This window comes from Geotrypetes seraphini, chromosome 3 (genome assembly GCF_902459505.1).
Source record: "Geotrypetes seraphini chromosome 3, aGeoSer1.1, whole genome shotgun sequence".
Lineage (NCBI taxonomy): Eukaryota > Metazoa > Chordata > Amphibia > Gymnophiona > Dermophiidae > Geotrypetes > Geotrypetes seraphini.
This window is the reverse complement of record NC_047086.1, coordinates 201507323-201528757: the sequence shown is the minus strand read 5'-3', so window position 1 is coordinate 201528757 and position 21435 is coordinate 201507323. Positions and strand designations below refer to the sequence as shown.

The 21435-nt window shown below is 44.5% G+C and overlaps 1 protein-coding gene across 6 annotated transcripts in view; it reads left to right on the top strand.

Annotated features, from left to right (window-relative positions):
- Positions 1-21435, top strand: part of SENP1 (SUMO specific peptidase 1) — a 311959-nt gene that overhangs the window by 181838 nt on the left and 108686 nt on the right. For all 6 annotated transcript variants that reach the window (XM_033935398.1, XM_033935399.1, XM_033935400.1 and 3 more), the window contains 2 exons: positions 5713-5844; positions 20379-20582. In XM_033935398.1, coding sequence (XP_033791289.1) covers positions 5713-5844; positions 20379-20582 — 336 coding nt within the window. The remainder of the gene's footprint in view (positions 1-5712; positions 5845-20378; positions 20583-21435) is intronic.

The following is a 21435-nucleotide window of genomic DNA, read 5'->3' as shown; positions in this document are numbered from 1 at the left end:
ATGGCATGACTACTGCTAGCAGTTTGATTTTAAAGCTGGCACAGGGCTGGGCAGGAGTGACTGGGTATTGCTCCTGCCCAAAAAAAACCCTGGAGCACCAATGATACAAAGGCATTGGTGGTTTGTTCTTGTTTGAGACAGTAGGAGGGCCTTAATGGGAATGGAAGCCTAGAAGATCCTGATTTGGTAGCCTGGGAGCATTTGGTTGCAGCTCTGTGGCCCAAAGTGCCCAAATGGTAAAATAACCCCAGCGATAAGTTGGATTAAGTTAACCTATATAATAAAAGCCTAAGCGCACATGCGCACTTAGGATATTGTGTTCCCTGCCGCTATGTTGTGTGATCCCTGGCCGCCAACCCTGCGGCAGGGAACATTCTGGCCACTCCCCTCCTCCCGCCCTCACTCACCATGGAAGCCAGGCAAGCTCTCTCCCTGCCCTCCCGCCCTCACTCGCCGCTGTTGCTGATCCTCCTCTTCAGAGCAGCCTGTGATGGTGGCCGGCTTTAGCGAACCTCGCAGGCCGCTCTCAAATCTCGGTAGCACGTTCCCTCTGACGCACGGGATCGCGTCGGAGGGAACGTGTTACCGATTTGGAGAGCGGCCTGCGAGGTTCGCTAAAGCCGGCCACCATCGCAGGCTGCTCTTTAGAGGAGGATCAGCCACCATGATCGCCAAAAAGTAGAGTCCTGCATTTGTGGCAGCAAGGGGACCTGGAGGGGAAGGGAAATATCACTGCTGCTTCTGCAAAGGAAAGTGGGGGGTAGAGAAGGGAATGGGGGGGTGGGGGAAAATGCTGCTACTACTTCACAGGGACCGGGAAGGGAAATACCGCTGCTGCTTCTGCAAAGGAAAGTGTGTGTGGGGGGGGAGAGAGACAGAAAGAAATACAGACAGACAAAGGAGGCCAGGGAGAGAGACAGACAGAAATAAAGACAGACAGGGGACCAGAGAGACAGACAGAAAGAAAGACAGACAGACAAAGGGTGCCAGGGAGAGAGAGAGAAAAATAGGAGGGAGAGAGACAGAAAGAAAGGAAGAAAGAGACAGGAGCAGGGAGAGAGACATAAATAAAGAAAGACAGACAGGTATATATTCTAGCACCCGTTAATGTAACGGGCTTAAACACTAGTTTGCCCAATAATGGGATGCAAAGCATTCATTTGCATTTTTTTGCATCTCATTACTATTAGACCCCCACACACACACACACACACAATAATGACTTAATTATAACAAATAATGCAACAAGGATCTAATGCTTCTGGATAAATTCCCTCCCCCCAGTCAAGGCATAAATTTGGAGCCTGATACCCCAAAGAATTAATGGAATATGCAACAATTCCTGCCGCCTTAATGCTTTTTTTTAATTTTAGTGCATATTTTTATCTGTGGAAGGATTAAATTTATCCATTAGAAGAAGGAGCATGGTTTGGGCTGGTGTTAGGATAGTGGAAAAAAGGAGTGGATTTTGGTGGCAAAATTCAGCTGCTGAATATATCCTATCTGTTGAAGTGCTGACAACATTTATTAGTTTCTATACCACCACAGTTGCTTAAGCAATTCACACCTGTTTACGACAAAATTGCATAAAATAGGAAGGAGTTCCATATATTCAAGAAAGTCAATGTATAGTCATAATTATAAGTAAACAATTGGTTTATGTGCATATAAATAGTAGGTCTAAATTCTAAAAGTGTAACTGCCAATCCAAAATTCAGACTATATTTTCTTATACAATAACCTCTGGAATCTATACCATAGGTCATTTACCTTTTCTAGCCTGGAAACTGTAAGGAACTTGAAACTAATTTCTAACCCCTCCCTCTATAGATATCTGTTGTTACTTACCCCTGGACTTTCAATTTCATTTCCTATAAACCTAGGTTGTAGGGACTTAATTTTTCTGCTCGTATTTTATTTTCTAAAAGTTTTAGTCACTTAATTTGATTCTTGGCGCGGGTCTTGCCATGATGCTGCGGATTCACCCCGTGGGGTAATCCTTTGACAGGAGATCGCAGATTTTCTGTGAAAGTCTGCTTCTGGGGGTGCCCTGTTAGTAGACATGCAGTAAGCCCCCTGGACAGCCTGCAGGACAGATCGGGGCTCCAGGATCGGGAGCTAACTCACCCTGGGTTTGTCCGCTAAGGGGTTGAGTGCAGGTTGCGCGGTTCCATGAAGGCGCTATCGGGACCGGACTGCTTACCTGCCCTGATTCTGCTAGAAGTTCAAATAATCACTGACTGGGATGACCGGGCGGGTGAGGCAGTCAGAAGATCTGAGAAATCCAGTTTTCCCCAGCTTCCTGAGGTAATACATCTCCATGCTTGTTTGTCAGCTTGCCTTCCGTTTCTGTTAAAGCAGCACAGATACTTTGAGTCACTGTATGTATGCGTGCTTGCATTGGTGATTTGGGGGGGTCTTCAAAAGTGGGTTTTGGGTGTTTTCTCTGCATGCCCTATTCCCCCCCCCTACCTCTGAAAAAGGAAAATCGCCATTTTCCTGAGTTCCTTGTGTTTTTCCCGACTGTTTAGGGCAAAATTGGCACTTGCGGTGCCATCTTAGATTTTCTTCAAACTTTTTAGAAGTTTATTTTTTGCACTTCGGAGTTTCGTTTTCGCTCCAAACTTCTCAGATGGCCTCCTCAGGACATGGTGACATAAATTTATGACTCGTTTGTGGCGGATGGGTGTCAGATTTGCAGCTGTGCATTATGTGCACTGCGGCCTGCGAGGGGGGGTGAAGCATGCGCAAAGTCCGCACTATCCACCTCCGGAGAGGCCCCGCTTTCCTCCATTTCTACTGGAGATGGGAATGCAGCGTCCAGTGCATTCAAAAAGGGTGCAGAGGGCACTTTCACGAAATGTAAGCGCAGTTCCGGGGAAAATTCCCATAAATCTGCTAAGTACTCTAAAAATGAGGCACGCAGAGCGGCTCTTGCCACCGGCGATTATTTTCCTCCTGAATTTATAATTATGATGCATCTGGCTTTTCTGTTTAAAAAGGCTGTACCTCCTGCTTTCACTCAGAATCCAGTGCAGACAGGTGTTCCCCCTTTGGATTCCAGTATGTCACTATGTTCTATTTCAGGGGTACAGGAGAACAAATGAGCAGTCTCCGCCATCGCTTCTGCCTCAGTCTCTGTCCCTTTGCTGTCAAAGGTTATTTCAGCAACATCCACTGGGGGGGGCAGTGTGCAGATCTGCCCCGCACAAGGCCGGTGGTCTGTTCTGGAGAGCAGATGATCGATCACTCAACTGGAGTTGTGAGCGATCCAGCTAGCCTTGTTGCACTTTCAAAAGTGTTTACATCAGAGAGCTATTCTGGTGTTCTCTGACAATGCGACGACAGTGGCTTACGTCAACCGCCTTGGAAGCACGAAAAGCCCCTTGCTGTACTTGAAAGCTTGGATGCTATTTTCTTGGCGAGAAAAGCATCTGGTGGCCTTGTCTGCAGCTCACGTGGCAGGCGTAGACAACATCCAGGCAGATTTTCTCAGCAGATTCTGGACCTGGGAAAATGGTCCCAGTCCAGGATGGCGTTTGAAGCCATAGTCCGGCGATGTCACATCTGTCCTTAGATCTGATGGCTTCGGCCAAGAACAAGAGGGCAGCCAGGTTCTTCAGCCGCTGCCGAGAGATCGGCAGCGAAGAGCTGGTGCCCTGGTGCAACCTTAGCCACAATGAGAGCTACTCTCTTTTCCCCATGGCCCATGTTAGGGCGCATTCTGTGCCGTGTCTTTACACGAGAGCCAGGTGATCCCGGTGGCCCCGGACTGGCCCAGGAGACCATGGTATGCAGACCTAGTGCGTTTGAGCATGGGGAGCGGTCAACGCTTTCCTTGCCATCCACAGCTGCTCACGCAGGGCCCCATGGTGCTACAAGATCTGGACCACTTTGGTCTTATGACTTGGCTCTTGAGCGCACGGCTTTAACAGCTAGGGGCTATTCTGCGGTCATAGCTACGCTCCTGCAGAGTAAGTGGAAATCCACTGTGTCAACCTATGCGAAAGCCTAGTGGTGCTTTCAGGTTCAGGTGGATCCTTTGGCTCCATCTGTGATGCAGGTTCTGGATTTCTTGTAAGTGGGCCTTCATAATGTCCTTACGGTATCATCACTTCGTGTTCAGATAGTGGGCCTCACTTGTTTGGGTTCCGCTTCTCTCAGGGGTTCTCTTGTGTCTCGCCCGGATGTGACCCACTTCTTCTTGCGAGGGGCAGGGAGGCTGCGTCCTTCTTTGTGCTTGCCTTGTCCAAAATGGAATTTGAACCAGGTTCTCCACTGGCTGGTTCATCCATCCTTCGAGCCCCTGGACCAGATTTCTCTGTAGGATCTTACTATCAAGACTTTTCCTTGTGGCAATCACTTTGGCACATAGAGTTTCGGAGCTACAAGCGCTTTTGTGTAGAGATCCCTTTCTTCGTATCACCGATTCTGCAGTCCTCTTGAGGATGGTTTCTTACTTTCTTCCGAAAGTGGTCTGATAGTTCGCCTCCCTACCTCTGTTCCTTCGGGCTCCAAGTCCAAGGACCGTGTTTTGCGGACTCTGAACGTGAGACATCTCCTTCTGAGATACCTGGAGACCACAAATGACTTTCGTCTTTCAGACCCATCTTTTTGTGCTGGCGGGTCCTGCCTGCTTCTAAGGCTACCATCTCTCAATGGATCTGTGCGGACATTTTGGTTGTCTATGTGTCAGTAGGGAAGAAGTCTCCCCTTGGGGTGAAGGCTCATTCCACTAGAGGAATGGCTTCCTCTTGGGCCGAATCGAAAGCTATTTCTCCTGAAGATATTTGTAGGTCAGCCACTTGGGCCTCCTTGCATACTTTCACAAAGTTCTACTGGCTTGATGTGGCAGCAAAGCAAGATGCAGCTTCTGGGGCTTCAGTCCTGGCAGCTAGTTCATCGGTCCCCCCCTGATGTGCTGGGACTGCTTTGATACGTCCTTATGGTGCAGATTCCAGAGGTTATTGTACAAGAACGAAAGATTAAGTTACTTATCTCTGCTAATCTTCTTTCTTGTAAATATCATTTGGAATCTACACACCTGCCCAGACTTGTCTGTCTGATTCGCAGGTTACCTGCCCAGTAACTGATAAGCTGGATTTATGTCCTTGACCAGCCTCATTAAGAATTCTATTCTTGTTCCCTTATGTAAGGTTGAGGGGACCCGGGTAGTTGCCCTCTTCTGAACCACAGGCTGTGTCTTCTTTAACTGTATTTATGCTGTTTTCTCATGCTTATTATTCAAGTTTGTTGTTCTGCAATGTTTGGCCTTAGGGCCCTATTTGTTTGCAATTGTTGTTCATGAGCAGATTTAATATGTGTAACGGGGAGTTCCCCGTGTCCCCTCTCTTCTTTTGTTTCCTGTTTTATGTTGTATATCTCTGGCTTGTGTACTGACTGAAAGTCCAGGGGTAAGTAACAGCAGATGCCTGTAGAGGGAGGGGTTAGAAATTGGTTTCAAGTTCCCTACAGTTTCTAGGCTGGAAAAGGTAAATGACTTATGGTGTAGATTCCAGAGGATATTTACAAGAAAGAAGATTATCAGAGGTAAGTAACCTAATCTTTCATTCAATAATCATAGGTATCAATTTTGCAAGACTGTTGAGCCACTCAGTATTTCAATTCTTTGTGCCTAATTGTTGAGGGTGATGGGGTTGTTCCCTGGTATAAATTTTGTTTCGCTACTTAGTATTTTTTTTCTTTCTTTAGGAAATGGAGAAAGAAATAAGAAGAGCTTTCTGCAACGGGAACCAAGATGAGGTTCTTAGTGAAGGTTTTCGGTTAACGATTACTCGCAAAGACATTCAGACTCTCAACAACCTGAACTGGCTTAATGATGAGGTCAATATACATTTGCTTTGATTTATAATTTTTTAATTTTTTTTAAGGCAGATAAAGACTGATAGAATGTATAGAACTTTGCCATTTCTTCCAGATAAATGAATGAAAATGCTTTTGTGAACAGGCACAAAAGCAAGACAGCAGTGTTGTTGGCAAAGTGATGATTGTCCTTTTTGCCCTATTTGTAGACTGCTATTGACTGCTGGGCATGATGCTATTGACTGCTGGGCATGATGGTCCATTGATCTGACCCAGCAGCGGCAATTCTTATGTTCTTATAAAATCTCCCTAATCTCCTGTTTTTCTCCACAAGAACTTTCTGGAAATTCTGCTCAAATTAAGCTTATATTTAAATATATAAATAAAGCAATTTTCAAAACAAAAAGAGATGGGTGCCCAAAACACATTTTAAGATGCAGAAGGTTTGGGTTTAACTCCCAGTTTTGTTTTGTTTTTTTGTTAAGACTGGTGAGATAGTAGATGACTGCACTACTCGCAGCCTATTTTGGAGAGTGAGGAAGTGTCGTCATTCAATGGCGAGCATAATTTTTAGGAGGTTGCTGAGATTAGGTGCTTTCGTGCCCTTTTGTTATAGCTTATTTTATAAGGACACATGTACTGATATTTTATAAATACACACAGGTGTTTAGGTTCATTATTCCAGGACAAGCAGGCAGCATATTCTCACATATGGGTGATGTCAACCATGGAGCGACAGTTCTGAGTTTTCTGCGGAGCTGAGAAGCACTTGTTTCAAGGCTCTGTGTGAGAGTTAGTTCTACTCGTGCCTTCTCACCGCGGCTCGTGTATTTTCTTTACAGGGTCGCTGTGTTATCTGCGCATTTGGGGTTTTTTTTTTTAAGTTTTGTTTTTTCGATCGTGTCATGGCGGGGCCTACTTCATGGCTTCAGTCTGTGGGCTTCAATTTAGCTGCGGCCGTGTTTCATTTCATGTCCCAGCTGGTCACAGGGTTCAAGAAGTGTAGCTGGTGTCAACGCGTGATCTCCATCACTGACCCACATAAGTGGTGTGTACAGTGTTTACAGTGTTTAGGAGTGGACCTGATAATCTTCCGGAGTCATGTGCCCGCTGTGTTACACTTCAAAATCGAGCCCTTAAACGTCATCAAGTTCAGATTGAGAAAATCTTCAGGGGAATGGATTTATCTTCAACTAAAACCTCGATCCTGATTCTGGCCCCGACCTCGACTATCAGAGTCTTCTACAGGGCCAAAACCTTCAACCTCGACATCAACCTCGTTAAAACCTTCCTCGATGGGAAAGTCTTCATCTTCAGGGAAATCAGCTAAATCTTCCCCAAGGCACCGTTATCCTCAGCGTCTCCATCATTACATTGCATTACATTAGTGATTTCTATTCCACCATTACCTTGCGGTTCAAGGTGGATTACATAAGAATTGTCAGAACATTTAGAAGTACATAAGGAGTAGTCTGGACATTTTCTAAGTTGCTAAGGATTAGAGAGTATTGCAGGTGATGCCTGAGATGGATCTGGCTGTGTGTGTTTGTTTTTATGTATTTTTTGATCAGTATGGTTTTTGTTTCCTTTTTGAAGGTTTTGTAGTCTGTGGTTGAGGTAAATTGGAGAGTTGGAGGTCTAGTTTTGCTGCTCGAGTGGCAGTAGAATTTGAAGAGTACTCTTGCTTATATTGGGAGCCAGTGTGAGTCGTAGTATGCCTCTGTGATGTGGTCGTATTTCTTCAGCGAGTAGATTAGTCTTAGGGTTGTGTTTTGTATCGTTTGTAGTTGTTTTATCATGGTTGCTGGGCAAGGGAGGTATAGTATGTTGCAGTAGTCAGTTAGACCTAGGACTAGGGATTGTACCACGAGTTGGAACTGTTTTCTGTCGAAGAATTTTCAAACTTACCTTAGGTTTCTCATGACTGCGAATGATTTTTGTATTGTTTTGTTGATTTGTGGCTGCATGGTACAGCCTCTGTCTATCAGCACTCCCAGGAGTTTTAAAGTGGGTTAAATTGGGTATGTGATTGAGTTTATTACTAGGTATGTTATGGTTGGGGTTTTGCTATTTTCGAGGAGGATGAAGTTTGTTTTGTCAGGATTTAGTTTTACTTTGTGTTCTTTCATCCATGCTGCTACTGTTTCAAGTGTTCTGTGTCTGCTATGGAGGGCGCTGGTTGGTCGAAAGGAAGGTGAATGGTGATGTCATCTGTATAGCTGTAGGAGGTTAGGCCTAGTTTGTCTAGGCAGGAGCTGAAGGAAGCAATGTATAGGTTGAAGAGTGTGGGAGATAGAGGTGATCCTTGGAGTACTCCCCAGGGGTTGGACTATGGTGATTTTTCTTTGTTTTAACTCTGTAAGTTCTGGATTGTAAGAATCCTTTAAACCATGATAGTACCTTGCCAGTGATTCCTTTTGAGTCTAGTATTTGAAGAAGGATGTTATGGTCTACCAGGTCATGTTGTCTAGCAGTGTCCATGAGTGATCTAGTAGTGTCTCAGTGCTGTGGTTGGTTCTGAAGCCAGACTGTGTAGGGTGGAGTAAGTTGTGGTTTTCTAGGTATAAGGTAAGGACTTTAGCTACAAGACCTTCCATTAGCTTGACATAAAGTGGCATTGAGGCTATGGGTCTGTAGTTGGATGGTTGTTCTGTTGCTCCTTTGGGGTCTTTTAGGATCAGACTTATGATGCTTTCGCTGAGGTCTTGTGGGAAAAGGCTGTCTGTGAATAAAGTTTGTATCCATTGCAAAAGCAGGGTGCGAAATAGTGTACTGGAGGTTTTCAGTAGGTATGTGGGGTAGTGGTTGAGGTCACAGGCTGCGTGGCTATATTTATTATAGAGTTTTGTAGCAAGATTTATGGTACACTAATCAGTTACATAAACAAGTTATGTGCCTGTCAGTTTTTCTAGGGAATACCATAATATCTCTGCCAGGTCCAAATTTCTTTGTCTATTTATATGACACAAGACTCAGGCTAATGAGAAATACTTTTATTATGAAAATAGAAAAATATAATTCACAAGCCAGCAGCAATATCTAAATATTCATAAAATATCCGATTTACATATATGAAACTCAGTACATAATTATCACAACACACTTCTAGATAACTAAGTAAAATTACTTTTACACACACTACACAATTCCTTATAATAATAATTATTCCTGATTAGCAGCAAATTATTACAGATTATCACCGAGAGTAACTTTATAAGTCTTATCCTATATCACAATCGGATGCACTTATCTAACCCCAGCTTAAAGATAATAAGTTCCTTATCTCACCATCTAATTAGGCCTTAGCACAAAATTAGGTGAAATGGAAAACGTCTCTTCAGCTTAGCAGATGTAGAAAATCCTTTGGTTACAGGAACAAGTGTTCGTCAGCCACTGGTAAAGCTGTAATTTATTGGTAGCAAAGGTTTCCTTGAAGTGATGGAATTCAGATCTGTTTAAGGTCTGATTCCAAGTTTATTATATAGTTTGATTAATCGCCTATTCTACATTCTAGGCGATGTACAAATGGTTAAAAATATCTAAAATCATGGGTAACATATTACATAGACATACAGTATATCATATTAAATTTTAAAAAAAAAATGTAAATACAATATCAAAACAACAGGGAAATTATTTAGTGGTTACAATCTATATTAAATTTAATATATAAAGGTAAAAACATTAGGAGGGAAGACAAACATGAAAAAAAGAAATGTAAGATAAAGACAGATTGAAGAATTATTTATTCACTAAAAGCATCATTAAAAAGGAAACTTTTAAGTTTAGTCTTGAATTTGTCTAAATTCTTTTCCTCTCTTATATAGAGTGGGAGATCATCTCAAGACTGAGGAGCAGTCACTGAAAAAAATAGTATGACGCCTCGTATTAACAACTCTCAGTGAGAGAATGGCCAATAAATGTTGATCCTGTGATCTCAGTCTTCTAGAAGTAGTATAAGGAATTAAAACTCTAAAAATAAAAGCGGGAGTTTGAAATATTAATTATTTAAAAGTAAGTAAACATAATTTAAATAAAATGTGATGTGCAACAGGTAGCCAGTGTGCCGCCTTGAGTAATGGTGAGACATGATCAAATTTTTTAGCTTTGTGAATTATTTTAATAGAGGCGTTCTGAATAATTTGAAGACGTCTAATTTCTTTTTGTGGCAAGCCTTTAAATAAGGCGTTACAATAATCGATTTTGGAGATCACTAGAGAATGTATTAGAATATTCAGGGATTTTGCACATAAATATTTGGCCACGGAACGAATTTGGCGCAGTCTGTAAAAAGTAGATTTAACCACTTGGCTTATATGATCGTGGTATGATAATTTATTGTCAAATATTATTCCTAAAATCCTAATGTTTTGGGTTGTCTGCAATGAAATGCCTTTAATAGAAATTGGCAGAGAGTCACACGAGGTAACTGTACAGGTCTTAATTATTATGAAAAAGATGCATGCAGAATACCTGTGATGAGATGTCAGTTCCCTTCCATCTCGGCACAGACTAATTATAATTAGCAACTTTTCCCTTTTCGTAAGATGACCTCTTCATACCAATCCAGAAACAGAACTTAGATGAATAATCTTTCTGTGTAAAGTCTCATACAGGCTGGGAGACACAGGCGCCGTTCGAGAGATAAGCACAGCATAGGAGTATAACTCCCCCAAGAATCACACGGTCTAAGCATGAAGGCATAGATGGATGTCCTTGACTAGAATACCATTCTGGTACATACCCAGAATGCATCAGGCAGAAGCAGCAAAGATGTGTTCTTCTTTCTCTTCTTGCATTTCTTGCAGACAATGGTTCAGGCTTAAATGATGGTTCAGGCTTGATGATGTCATAGAGGCCTAACCTTCAGGTGCAAATAAGGAAATATCCCTACAGTTTGTTAAGGTCCGACTATTGTATAGGTGAGGAGTGGGACCAAGTTCTGTCTGCTGCAACTGATTCTTTCTCTGTGGGGGATGTTGTGATCTCTTCTAGATGTGTAGGTGTTCCATTGAAAGTGGACCTGATTGTTGTGATTTTGTTTTTGAAGAATGCCGCTAAGAGGGTGGCTGAGGGTGAGGCTGAGGCTGAGAGTGAGTTTGGTGTGTGTAAGTTCTTTTAGTTTTTGGAATAGCTTTTTTTGTGTCTTGGGATTCTTCTCTTTGCTTTGTATAGTATGTCTTTCTTTTTTCTTTCAGTTTTTGTTTGTATTTTTGGTTCAGTTTTCTCCATGCTGTTTTTGTGGACTCTTAACTGCTTTTTCTCCATTTTCTTTCTAGTTGTCTGCATTGTCTTTTGAGTAGGAGTAGTTCGTTGTTGAACCATTTGTCTGATTTTCTATAGATTCTGGTTTTGGTTTGTTCTGGGGCTAGCTCATCTAGGGTTGTTGTACTTAGATGGCTTCATTGTGAGATGAAGTCATTGGAGTTATAGTCTTGCATTATGTCATCTGTTTTGGTCCAGAATTTGATGGGATCGATGTATTGGTGTGATTGGCTTGCTTTTGTTTTTGGTCCAGTTGATATTGAAGGAGTATGTATAGTGATCTGACTAAAGGGATCGGTACCAGTTTCCATTTGATGTGTGAATCTCTGGTTGTATGGGCTGTTGGGACATGTAGGCTGCAATGTTGAGTTGGTGGCTTGAGGGTCTTAATATCTTGTATGGTAAGGCTTTGAGGTATGATAGTAAGATTTCTACTTGTTTGGAGGTTTGTTTTTTGAGGTGAAGGTTTAGGTCTCCTAGGATTAAGTTGTAAGTTGTCGTTAATGAGTTTTGGTATATAAAATCGTTGGTTTTGCTGTGTTCAGTTTCCTGATGTTATGTTATGTGAAACCAAAAGAAAACAAAAAACAAGAGAAACGCCGCGGTCCGCCTCGTGCCCCGGCTCCCTTCCTCTTAAAGGGGAGCCCGGGCCGATGCGACCTGTGACGCGGTGGGGGTGGGCGGAGCTAGCTCTTGCCGCGACCCCGGTCTGCCTGCCTGCTTAGTCCTCCTCCCCTCTGTTTTTCAGGCTTCCTCCCCTCTGCCTCTCCTCTGTGAAACCAAAAGAAAACAAAAAACAGCAAGAGAAACGCCTGTTATGGTAAGTAACTGTGTTTTATCCCAGGACAAGCAGGCAGCATATTTTCACTGATGGGTGATGTCACCGACAGAGCCCCGGTACGGACACTTGAAAAGTGAATCGCAACTTTAAGTTTAGATTAGCCCGTACCAAGCATGCACGAGTGCCTTCCCGCTCGACATAGGTACGCGACCCTCAAGTTTTCTAGTTTCTGTGGAGCTAGAATTTTTTCTCTCACTTGCCTTCCCGTTCTCGCGGATTTTGACTTTTGTCACAGTTCTTTCATTTTTATGTATTCTATTTTCCGTATTTTAAAAAAAATCTCTTTTTTTCTTTTTACTTTGCCGTCGCGGGCCTTGGCCCAGCAGGGCCTTGTGAACTCTTTTAGCCATAGAGTTCGATTTGTCAACGGCTGTCTTCTCGTCCATGTCCCGCCCACCGACGAATTTCAAAAAGTGCAGTCGCTGTGCTCGGGCCATTTCTGTAATCGACCCGCACCGCTGGTGCTTGCAGTATCTGGGACCCGAGCACCGTGCCAACTCCTACTCCCGCTGCTCATCCCTTCAGAAGCACACTCTAAAAAAAATTGATTGCTTCAACAAAAACAACTGTTTGGTACAACAATGGACACGGAGCCCAGTTCCTCTCCGAAACCGTCCACACCGAGGGTGGATCCACCAACTTTGACTCCGGTGTTACAGCTCACTCTGGGTAAGCCAGCTAAAAAGCCATCCACTATCCCTTCCAGGACGCAGTGAGTCGAGTCCAGCCGACCTTGCATAAGTCCCGTAAATGCACAACTACGATATCGGTGAATGCCTCCTCTTTGGCCTCATCATCCCCAGACCGTATTGATCAGCCATCCGTACTGGCCAAAAAGAAGCAAATGGTACTGGCACTTTCCCTTACGCAGAAAATTGACAATCTGCTTCGGGAGGAGTTAAAGCATTTTACCCTTTTGGCGCTAGCTGACTTTTTAGCGAGCACGGCACTGACCCTCCAGGAACCAGTCTGGTCTGAGTTACTCATGGCACCGACCACTCCTCTTAATGCTACTCCACTGGTGCAGACATTCTCGATCCAAGACTTGGGCATTCCACTCCGGCACTGATCCTCCTCGGCCACATCTCGAGAGGCTACTCTGGCACAGTCAGGCAAAGTCTCCAGTAAATCCAAACATTTGGAGACTTCGACACCGAACCGTTGACATCAACCTTATCCTTTCAGAGATTCAGATTTACTGGGAGATACTGAGCCTGAAATGCCATCTACTACTGATGTGGAGTCTTCTGCTTCTGTTACCTAGACATTCCCCTACTAGAGCTTCTCCTTCAGAGAAACTTTCTTTTTCCAGATTTTTGCGACAGATGGCACATGATCTGGATGTTTCGTTGGAGGCTGATTCCAAATACAGCAAGGAGTACTTGGACACACTAGATTATGATCTTCTTCCTAAAGAACTGTTAAAGCTTCCACTCCATGCCATTCTGAAGGAATCTTTCTATAAAAACCTGGAGACTCCTCTCTCTGTACCAGTGGCTTCTAAACGTTTGGAATCTCTTTATAAGGTGGTACCCTTGCCCGGCTTTGATAAGCCTCAGTTGCCCCATGAGTCTCTTGTGGTTGAGTCCACTTTGAAGAAATCCTCTGGGGTGAGTGTGTACTTGTCCATTCCTCCTGGTAAAGAGGGTAGGACAATGGACAAGTTTGGTAGTCGACTGTACCAAAACTCAATGTTGTCAAACAGAGCATCCAATTATACTTTTTTCTTTTCCTGTTATATGAAGTATCTTCTTAAACAAATTTCATCGCTTCAGCAATATCTGCCTTCATGTAAAGCCAAGCCTCTGTGCAGCAGCAGCACCACACCGATCCTCCCACTGTGAAACCTGACATACCTCTGAGGCCTCCTAAAGCAGAAGCAGTGGCAGCACTCTGAATGGTCTGCTTCGTGACCTGCCCGCTAGGACTTCCCTCTGCCCAGGGCCGGATGAATGAATAGGCCCAGTAGGCACATGCCTAGGGCCCAAAACTGTGAGGGGGGCCCACTGAAGGATGACTCGCCTTACCATTTTTTTTAAACAGCAACGGCCCTCTCCTGGCATCAATGATAACGCGCCCCCCCCCCCCCCAATCGACGGCAATGCGGCTGGCTCTGTTACAGGAAGATCCCGCGATGACTGCGTCTGCTGGTCCATCCCCCTCCGACGTCGCTTTCTTGCTCCAAAAGAAGTGATGTCGGAGGGGGATGGACCGGCAGACACAGTCATCGCGGGACCTTCCTGTAACAGATCCGGCCGCGTTGCCTTTGATGCGGGGGGGGAAGGCCCATTGCAGTTAATGCGGGGGAGCCCATTGCCGTCAGCTATTCTAATTCTGCTTTCGGGCTGCCTTTTGCAAAGGAGCTCAGGGCAGAGCCAGCAGCTGCAATGTTTGGAGGGGGAGAGAGAAAGGAGCATGGAAGGGTTGTGAGAAGAATGGTATGAAAGGGTGGTGGAAGGAGAGAAAGGGGGCAGGGTGGTATGGAAGGATTGTGAGAAGGGTGATATGGAAGGGTGGTGGAGGAAGAGAAATGGGGCAGGATGGTATGGAAGGGTGGTGGAGGAAGAGAAAGGGGGCAGGGTGGTATGGAAGGGTTGTGAGGAAGATGGTATGGAAGGGTGGTGGGAGAAGAGAAAGAGAGCAGGGTGGTGGGAAGGATGGAATGTTAGGGTGGTGGGGCAGCGTGGTATGGAAGGGTGTTGGAGGGAGAGAAAGGGGGCAAATGCTGATGGAATTGGTGTGCAAGGAAAGGGAAGAGAAACATAAGGGGGAAGGATACTGGATGGAATTGGGTTGGAGGGAAAGAAAGGGGGAAGATGCTGATGGAAGTGGGGGAAGGGAGAGGAGAGAGTGAAATGCCAGATCACGGGGGTGTGGGAGAGGGAAGGAGAGGAGAGAGATGCCAGATCATTGGAGAAGGAAAGGGAAGAAGATGGATGCCATACCAATGGGGGGGGAGGGAGAGAGGAGATGGAAGGGAGAGGCAGACAATTTCTGGAAGAGGCATAGAAAGAGAGAATATGCCATATGGAAGAGGCAGAGAGAGGGTAGACAGTGGATGGAAGGAAGAGAATGATGAGAAGATGAGGAAAGCAGAAACCTGACAACAAAGGTAGAAAAGATTTCTATTTGTTTTATTTATTTTTGCTTTAGGATAAGATATTATTGTAGCTGTATGGATCATAAACTAAAACTAAACTCAGAAAAAACAAAATTCCTCCTGCTCGAAAAAGCCAAATCTCCTACCATCACAGAACTGACAATCAAAAATACCAAATACCCAATACAACCCGAACTAAAACTACTAGGAGTCACCATAGACAGATGTTGCACAATGCAGTCCCAAATCAACAAGACGACCCAGAAAGCTTTCCTAACCATGAGAAACCTACGCAAAATCAGAAAATTCTTCAACCAAACACAATTCAGACTAGTCGTACAATCCCTAGTCTTAGGTCTGCTGGACTATTGCAACTCCCTATATCTTCCTTGTCCAGCCATTATGATAAAGCAACTCCAGACCATACAAAACACCGCCCTCAGACTGATCTACTCACTTAGAAAATATGATCACATAACAACCGCCTTCTTAGACTCCCACTGGCTACCCATACAAGCACGAATTCAATTCAAATTCCTTTGCCTATTATTCAAAGCAATACAAGGCTCTTCCCCATCCTACCTAAACAATCGCTTAAACCAGATCTCCACCACAAGACAAAGAAGAACCCCAAATCCTTTTGCCTTCCCTCCACTCAAAGGCACACAACGCAAGAAAATGTTTGACAACCTTCTGGCAACACAAGCAGCAAAACTCAACCATTCCATCTCCAACCTGCTGACAACATCGGACGACTTCAAAACATTCCGTAAAGAAATCAAAACCCTGCTTTTTAAAAAATTCATCCAAAAACCTTAAACCACTTCACCTACCTCCAGCCAAGTTCACCTACCTCCAGAAAATTCACCTACCTCGACTGAACTCATCTACCACCAGACAATCCTCCCCCAAATATCACACCTAATCACCCTTCATATAAACAGACCATAAAAAGATTGTAATCTTGCCTACTCTAACTGTGTTCCATTTCCATTTGCTAATATCACACTGCTAGGCACTGTTCAGTTTTCTATCCAACCCATAAGATCCCCAAGAAAAAAAAAAAAAAAATAATTTGTATCCTCACTGGAAAATGTCCAGTAAAATCCTCTGTAATGTGATCATCTCTGGAAATGTCCAGTCAAATCTTTTGTAATCCGCCTTGAACTGCAAGGTATAGGCGGAATAGAAATCCGTAATGTAATGTAATGTAATGTAATTGATAATCGCTTATTAATAGAAAATGGAAATAAGATGATACTGTTTATTGAACTAATTTTAATACATTTTTTACTAATTCAGAGACCATAACTCCTTTCCTCAGGTCAGGACAGGGATATTGTAACCGCAGTATAGTTTACTGATCTGAAGAAAGAGGTTTTAACCTCTGAAAGCTAAGTGAGACATGTATTAGTCCAATAAAATGATGGGCACTAAATTTTCTTTCTGCTATGCCCCATGCCTCCTACCCATATGCAAAATATAAATTGGTGGGCTTCCCAAAGCCCTGCCAGCTGAAGATCTCTTCATCTAGGAAGGAAGAAGGGATTTGTTCAGAGATGTTTGGAGGTTGCATAGAAGAAAAACTGTACACTGGCACTGGTATGATAATCTTTGTTGTTTGTTTTGAATTTTAAAATAAAAGAAATAAAGTGGAAATAAAGAAGTAAATAAGACAATGGGTAAATACATTGTGGTGGGGCAGGGGGCCCAGTGTAATTGTGTGCCTAGGGGCCCTCGACGAATTAATCCTGCCCTGCCGAGTCACCAATGACATCATCAGTGACACGGCAGAGGGAAGACCCCGGTGGGGAAGGCTGCAAAGCAGTCCATTCAGAGTACCACCACTTCTGCTGTTTTAGGAGGCCTCAAAGGTATTTCAGGTCTTACCAGGGTGGGGGTCACTGAATTGGTGAGTCAGATTTTCACGGACAATGAATCAATTGGTGAATCGATTTGAATCGTCAAATCGGCAGCACTGCTCACAACAAGGATAATATTGCTAGAGCAGTGGTTCTTAACCTGGGTTCGACCGAACCCCAGGGGTTCGGTGAGTCAGTCTCGCAGGTTCGGCGGAGGTTAAAACACACCTCCGACTCATATAGCGCTTCGGTCACGTTCAATCATCTATCAGTTATTCAGTGATTTTGATCAAGACTGATCGTGTACTCGGTTTCTTGATCTATCAATCTGTAACTAACGCCTTATATACATCAATCAATTCCTGATCAAAATTTGTGATTTAACTGATAGATGATTGAACGTGACCGAAGCGCTTATGATTCGTGATGATACGCCCCGCTTGTCCATAATTGGCTGCAGGTGATCACGCAACATCGCTTGGCCTATCTGTGCTGCAGGGGATTTGATGCGCACAGTAGTCGAATTGTAACTGTTATGATGGTATGTCATGTGATACCTATCTTAATATTTTAATCCCTTACTAACTATGTCGAGCAAAATACGAAAGTGGTCGGACGAAAATGTACAATATGGATTCACATGTATAACAGAACGTGATGGGAGTCAGCGTCCTAATTGCATGATTTGCAATGCCAAGTTGAGTAATTCTAGTCTAGCTCCGGCAAAACTAAGGGAATAAAGAAGGGTTCGGTGAACATGCATATGAAACTGGTGGGGTTCAGTACCTCCAACAAGGTTAAGAACCACTGTGCTAGAGGAACTATCTATCCTTCTAAAGTCCAATATAGTTTAACTCATTCCACCAGGGCTAGCGTTCTATTCCTAATACTTTCTTGTTCCAAAGTATTTGGCAGACAGCTATTTATGATTTGCAGTCAGATTATGCCCACCAAACTTTAAAATTAAAAAAGAGTCTAAGATTTTTTGGCCAGAGGGGAGACAGTTTTTCTTCTACCACTTTTATCCTCTAGCATATTTGGAACTGGACCATGAACCTTTATCAGCTACTTGCTGGATGTATTTTTCCCTGTTATATATCCCCTTTCATGTCACCTAGCCCAGTCATCTTTCTGGTACTTTGCAAGCATAAGCCCTAAATGTGGCTACTAAGGCCCCAATTCTCAAAAGCTTGCCTTGCAAGTAAGACTGGTTATAACTTGCAAGGCAGTTCTGCCACTGATCCTCAGACAGGTTCATAGCGGCTTTTACCAATCACAGTAGCCACCACTGAGAACCCTATTCAAATGCAGTACAAGGAGCTCATTAGCATTAAAATGAGCACTCTTTGTAATGCACAGAAGGGAATGTCTACCTCTTACTGGGTCAAATTTTCCAGCAGGTCTGGAGCTTTCAGTAGCTTCTGTTGTGTGAGTGTATGTCCTGCACCTATAATCAGAAAACAGCTGTTAGGTGCGGGACACACGCACAACAGCTGTATCCATATTGTGTGTTTAAAACAAACAAAAAAAAAGCTTAAGCGATCAGAAGCTGTATTGGGCCTATGCAGAAGAGCTGTGCCTACTGCTTAGCTCTTCTGTGCAGACGCCTTTTACTAGGGAAGGAACTGTGCATTTATTTTGCATGCTATTTTTGCTGAGCATAGTTTGCCAAAACAAAATTGCTCCCAACCTGGTATTTTCTTACCAGGTTTCCAGAGCTTTGCTTTAGAGGTCTGCACAGGAGCGGGAATCCCGCGGGGATCCCCTTAAGGTCAATGGGACTCCCACAGGGACCCCTCCCAGGCCCACGGGACTCCCACAGGGACCCCTCCAAGGCCAAAGGGACTCCCACGGGGATGGAACTGGGATCTCCCATTCTGAGGTCTACCTAATTTTCAAGATGATACTAGTCCGGCGTTGCGGCGGGAATAGCCATTCTGAGCAGTGAGCTCAGTATATGGCGCTCAGAGTGCCTAAGTGCTGAGCTCACTGAATTGCTGCTGATTGTTCGGGCAGTGGCACAGGAAGTCAGCCTGTATGAAGTCCACCCTCCCCACCCATGCATTTACATAACGTCCACCCTCAACCCAGCTGTGGCCAATTGAAAACAAAGACAAGCGACAGGGATCCACCTCCGCCTACTCCCCTTTTGGAGGAAGGCTGAGAAAGTTGAATTAGGGCTCTCCAGTGTGCAGGGAGTGCGCGAGGTGGGCCGGGAGAGGAAATTCTTAGAATGCCTTCATTTTCAGCGTTTACAGATTTCCCTTTCGTGTAATAAGGTATCGAGTTAACCTGCGAGGTTGGTGCAGTCAAATTGCAGAGATCTTTATTCGCCTTATGTGTATAATTGGGGGGGGAGGAGGGCAAATACTATGTCCGACACACTTCGAGCTTCTTGCATTTCTCAGAGTTATCCTTTGTGCAGTTGTGAAGCACTCGCACGCACATTGCGCAAACAAAACTATGTCTTCACAGTGTAGAAATTATTTCAGAGGGCTAAGGCAGGGGGAAGAGGAGAACTGGATGGAAGAAGGGTCGATGGACAGCTGAGAATGGCATGCATAGTGATGGTGTAAAGAGAGACAGACTGCAGGAAAAGAATTCCCTGTTAGAGTTTCTCGTTTAACTTTTTTTTTTTATGACAGCAAAGAGCGATAGCGAAGAAAAGCTGGCCAGAAGCCCTTGATAAGACATTAGCAGCACACTGCATACTGATGGAGAGAGATAGATGAATGAATGATGGAGTGGAGGGAGTGATGGTATGATAGACAAATTCAGGCTTCTTAGTCAACTTCTTTAAGGTCTTAAACAATATGACCAAATAGTGTCAGACAGGTTAAAGAGTAGCCTAATATTGCAGAGGCCTGAGATCCAAGGGAACTAGGTTTGATTCCCACTGCATCTCCTTGTGATTCTGGGAAAGTCACTTAACTCTCCACTTTCCCAAATACAAATAAGTACTAAGGGGACAGGTAACTTTTATGGGGGACGGCGGGGACAGTGGGAATTCCTCATGAGGACGGGCGGGAACGCGGAGAATTCCTCGTGGGGATGGGTAGAGACGGGCGGGAATGGAGGAGATTCTGACGGGGACGGGTGGGATTCTGGCGGGGATGGGTGGGATTTCTGTCCCCGCGCAACTCTCTACTTTGCATCCTGCCCTAAGTGTCAACAATATACAATTCTTGGGCTCTCCTCTGATAACATAAGCTTGAAAAGTAGGTGGGGAGAATAGAGAAAGACTCCCTTTCTCTATCCTTTGCAGAACCCTTCCTCTAGCCTTTTACTCTTCAGCCTTTCTTCCTTTCCATGTAATTTTAGAAATGTACTTAGCTGGTTGATGAATGAATGTCAGATAATATTCCCATTTTCCTCCATTGGCTCTTGACCTATTAGCTTGAATACAGAGGCAATATAGGGCCTCCAACATGACTAATTTTACTAGTGTTGCAAAGTGTTTAAAATTACTTTGAATTCTTTCTGACAGATAATTAATTTCTACATGAACCTGCTGATGGAGAGAAGTAAACGAAAAGGATTGCCAAAAGTCAATGCATTCAGTACCTTTTTTTTCACTAGACTGAAAACTGCTGGCTATCAAGCTGTAAAACGATGGACTAAAAAGATAGATATATTCTCAGTGGATATTCTCTTGGTACCTATTCATCTTGGAGTTCACTGGTGCTTAGCAGTAAGTAATTTATCCCTTCTTGTTAGAATACACCTACTTTGCACTCACTGCAAACTGTTCCACCAGGACAGAATAGTACCTGCGCCAGATATGAAGGGCAGTGAAAAAATTAATTGTTTCTCTTATGGATTGAGGGGGCAGTATATTTGTTGCCTTAGCACTTTATTCAATACTAGTCTTTAAGCCCGTTACATTAACGGGTGCTAGAATAGATGTGTCTGTCTGTCTGTTTTTCTTTATCTCTCTCTCCTTGGCCGCTGTCTGTGTCCTTCTGTCTATCCTCCCCCTGAGCAAAGCTGTCTGCCCCCAGCACACACCTCCCGCCAAAGCAGCCCCCTTTCCCTCTCCCTAACTGTCTCTCCGTGGCCCTCTTCTGTCTTCCCCCCCCCCAAGAGCAAAGCTGTCTGTCCCCAGCACACCTCTCCCTTAAAGCAGCCCCCTTTCCCTCTTCCTATCTCTCCATGGCCCCTTCTGTCTCCCCCAGCACACTCCTCTCCCCAAAGCAGCCCCCTTTCCCACTCCCTGTCTCCATGGCCCCTTCTGTCTCCCCAGCACACTCCTCTCCCCAAAGCAGCCCCCTTTCCCTCTCCCTGTCTCCATGGCCCCTTCTGTCTCCTCCCAGAGCAAAGCTGTCTGTCCCCAGCACACCTCCCCCCAAAGCAGCCCCCTTTCCCTCTCCCTATCTCTCCATGGCCCCTTTTGTCTCCCCAGCACACCCCTCCCACCAAAGAAACCCCTTTTCCCTTTCCCTCTCCCCCTGGCTCCCGGTATTGATCCCCTTCTTACCCTCCCTCCATCCAGGCATCTTCTGGCCTGCTCCTCTTCAAAGCAGCCTGCGATCGTGGTGGCCGGC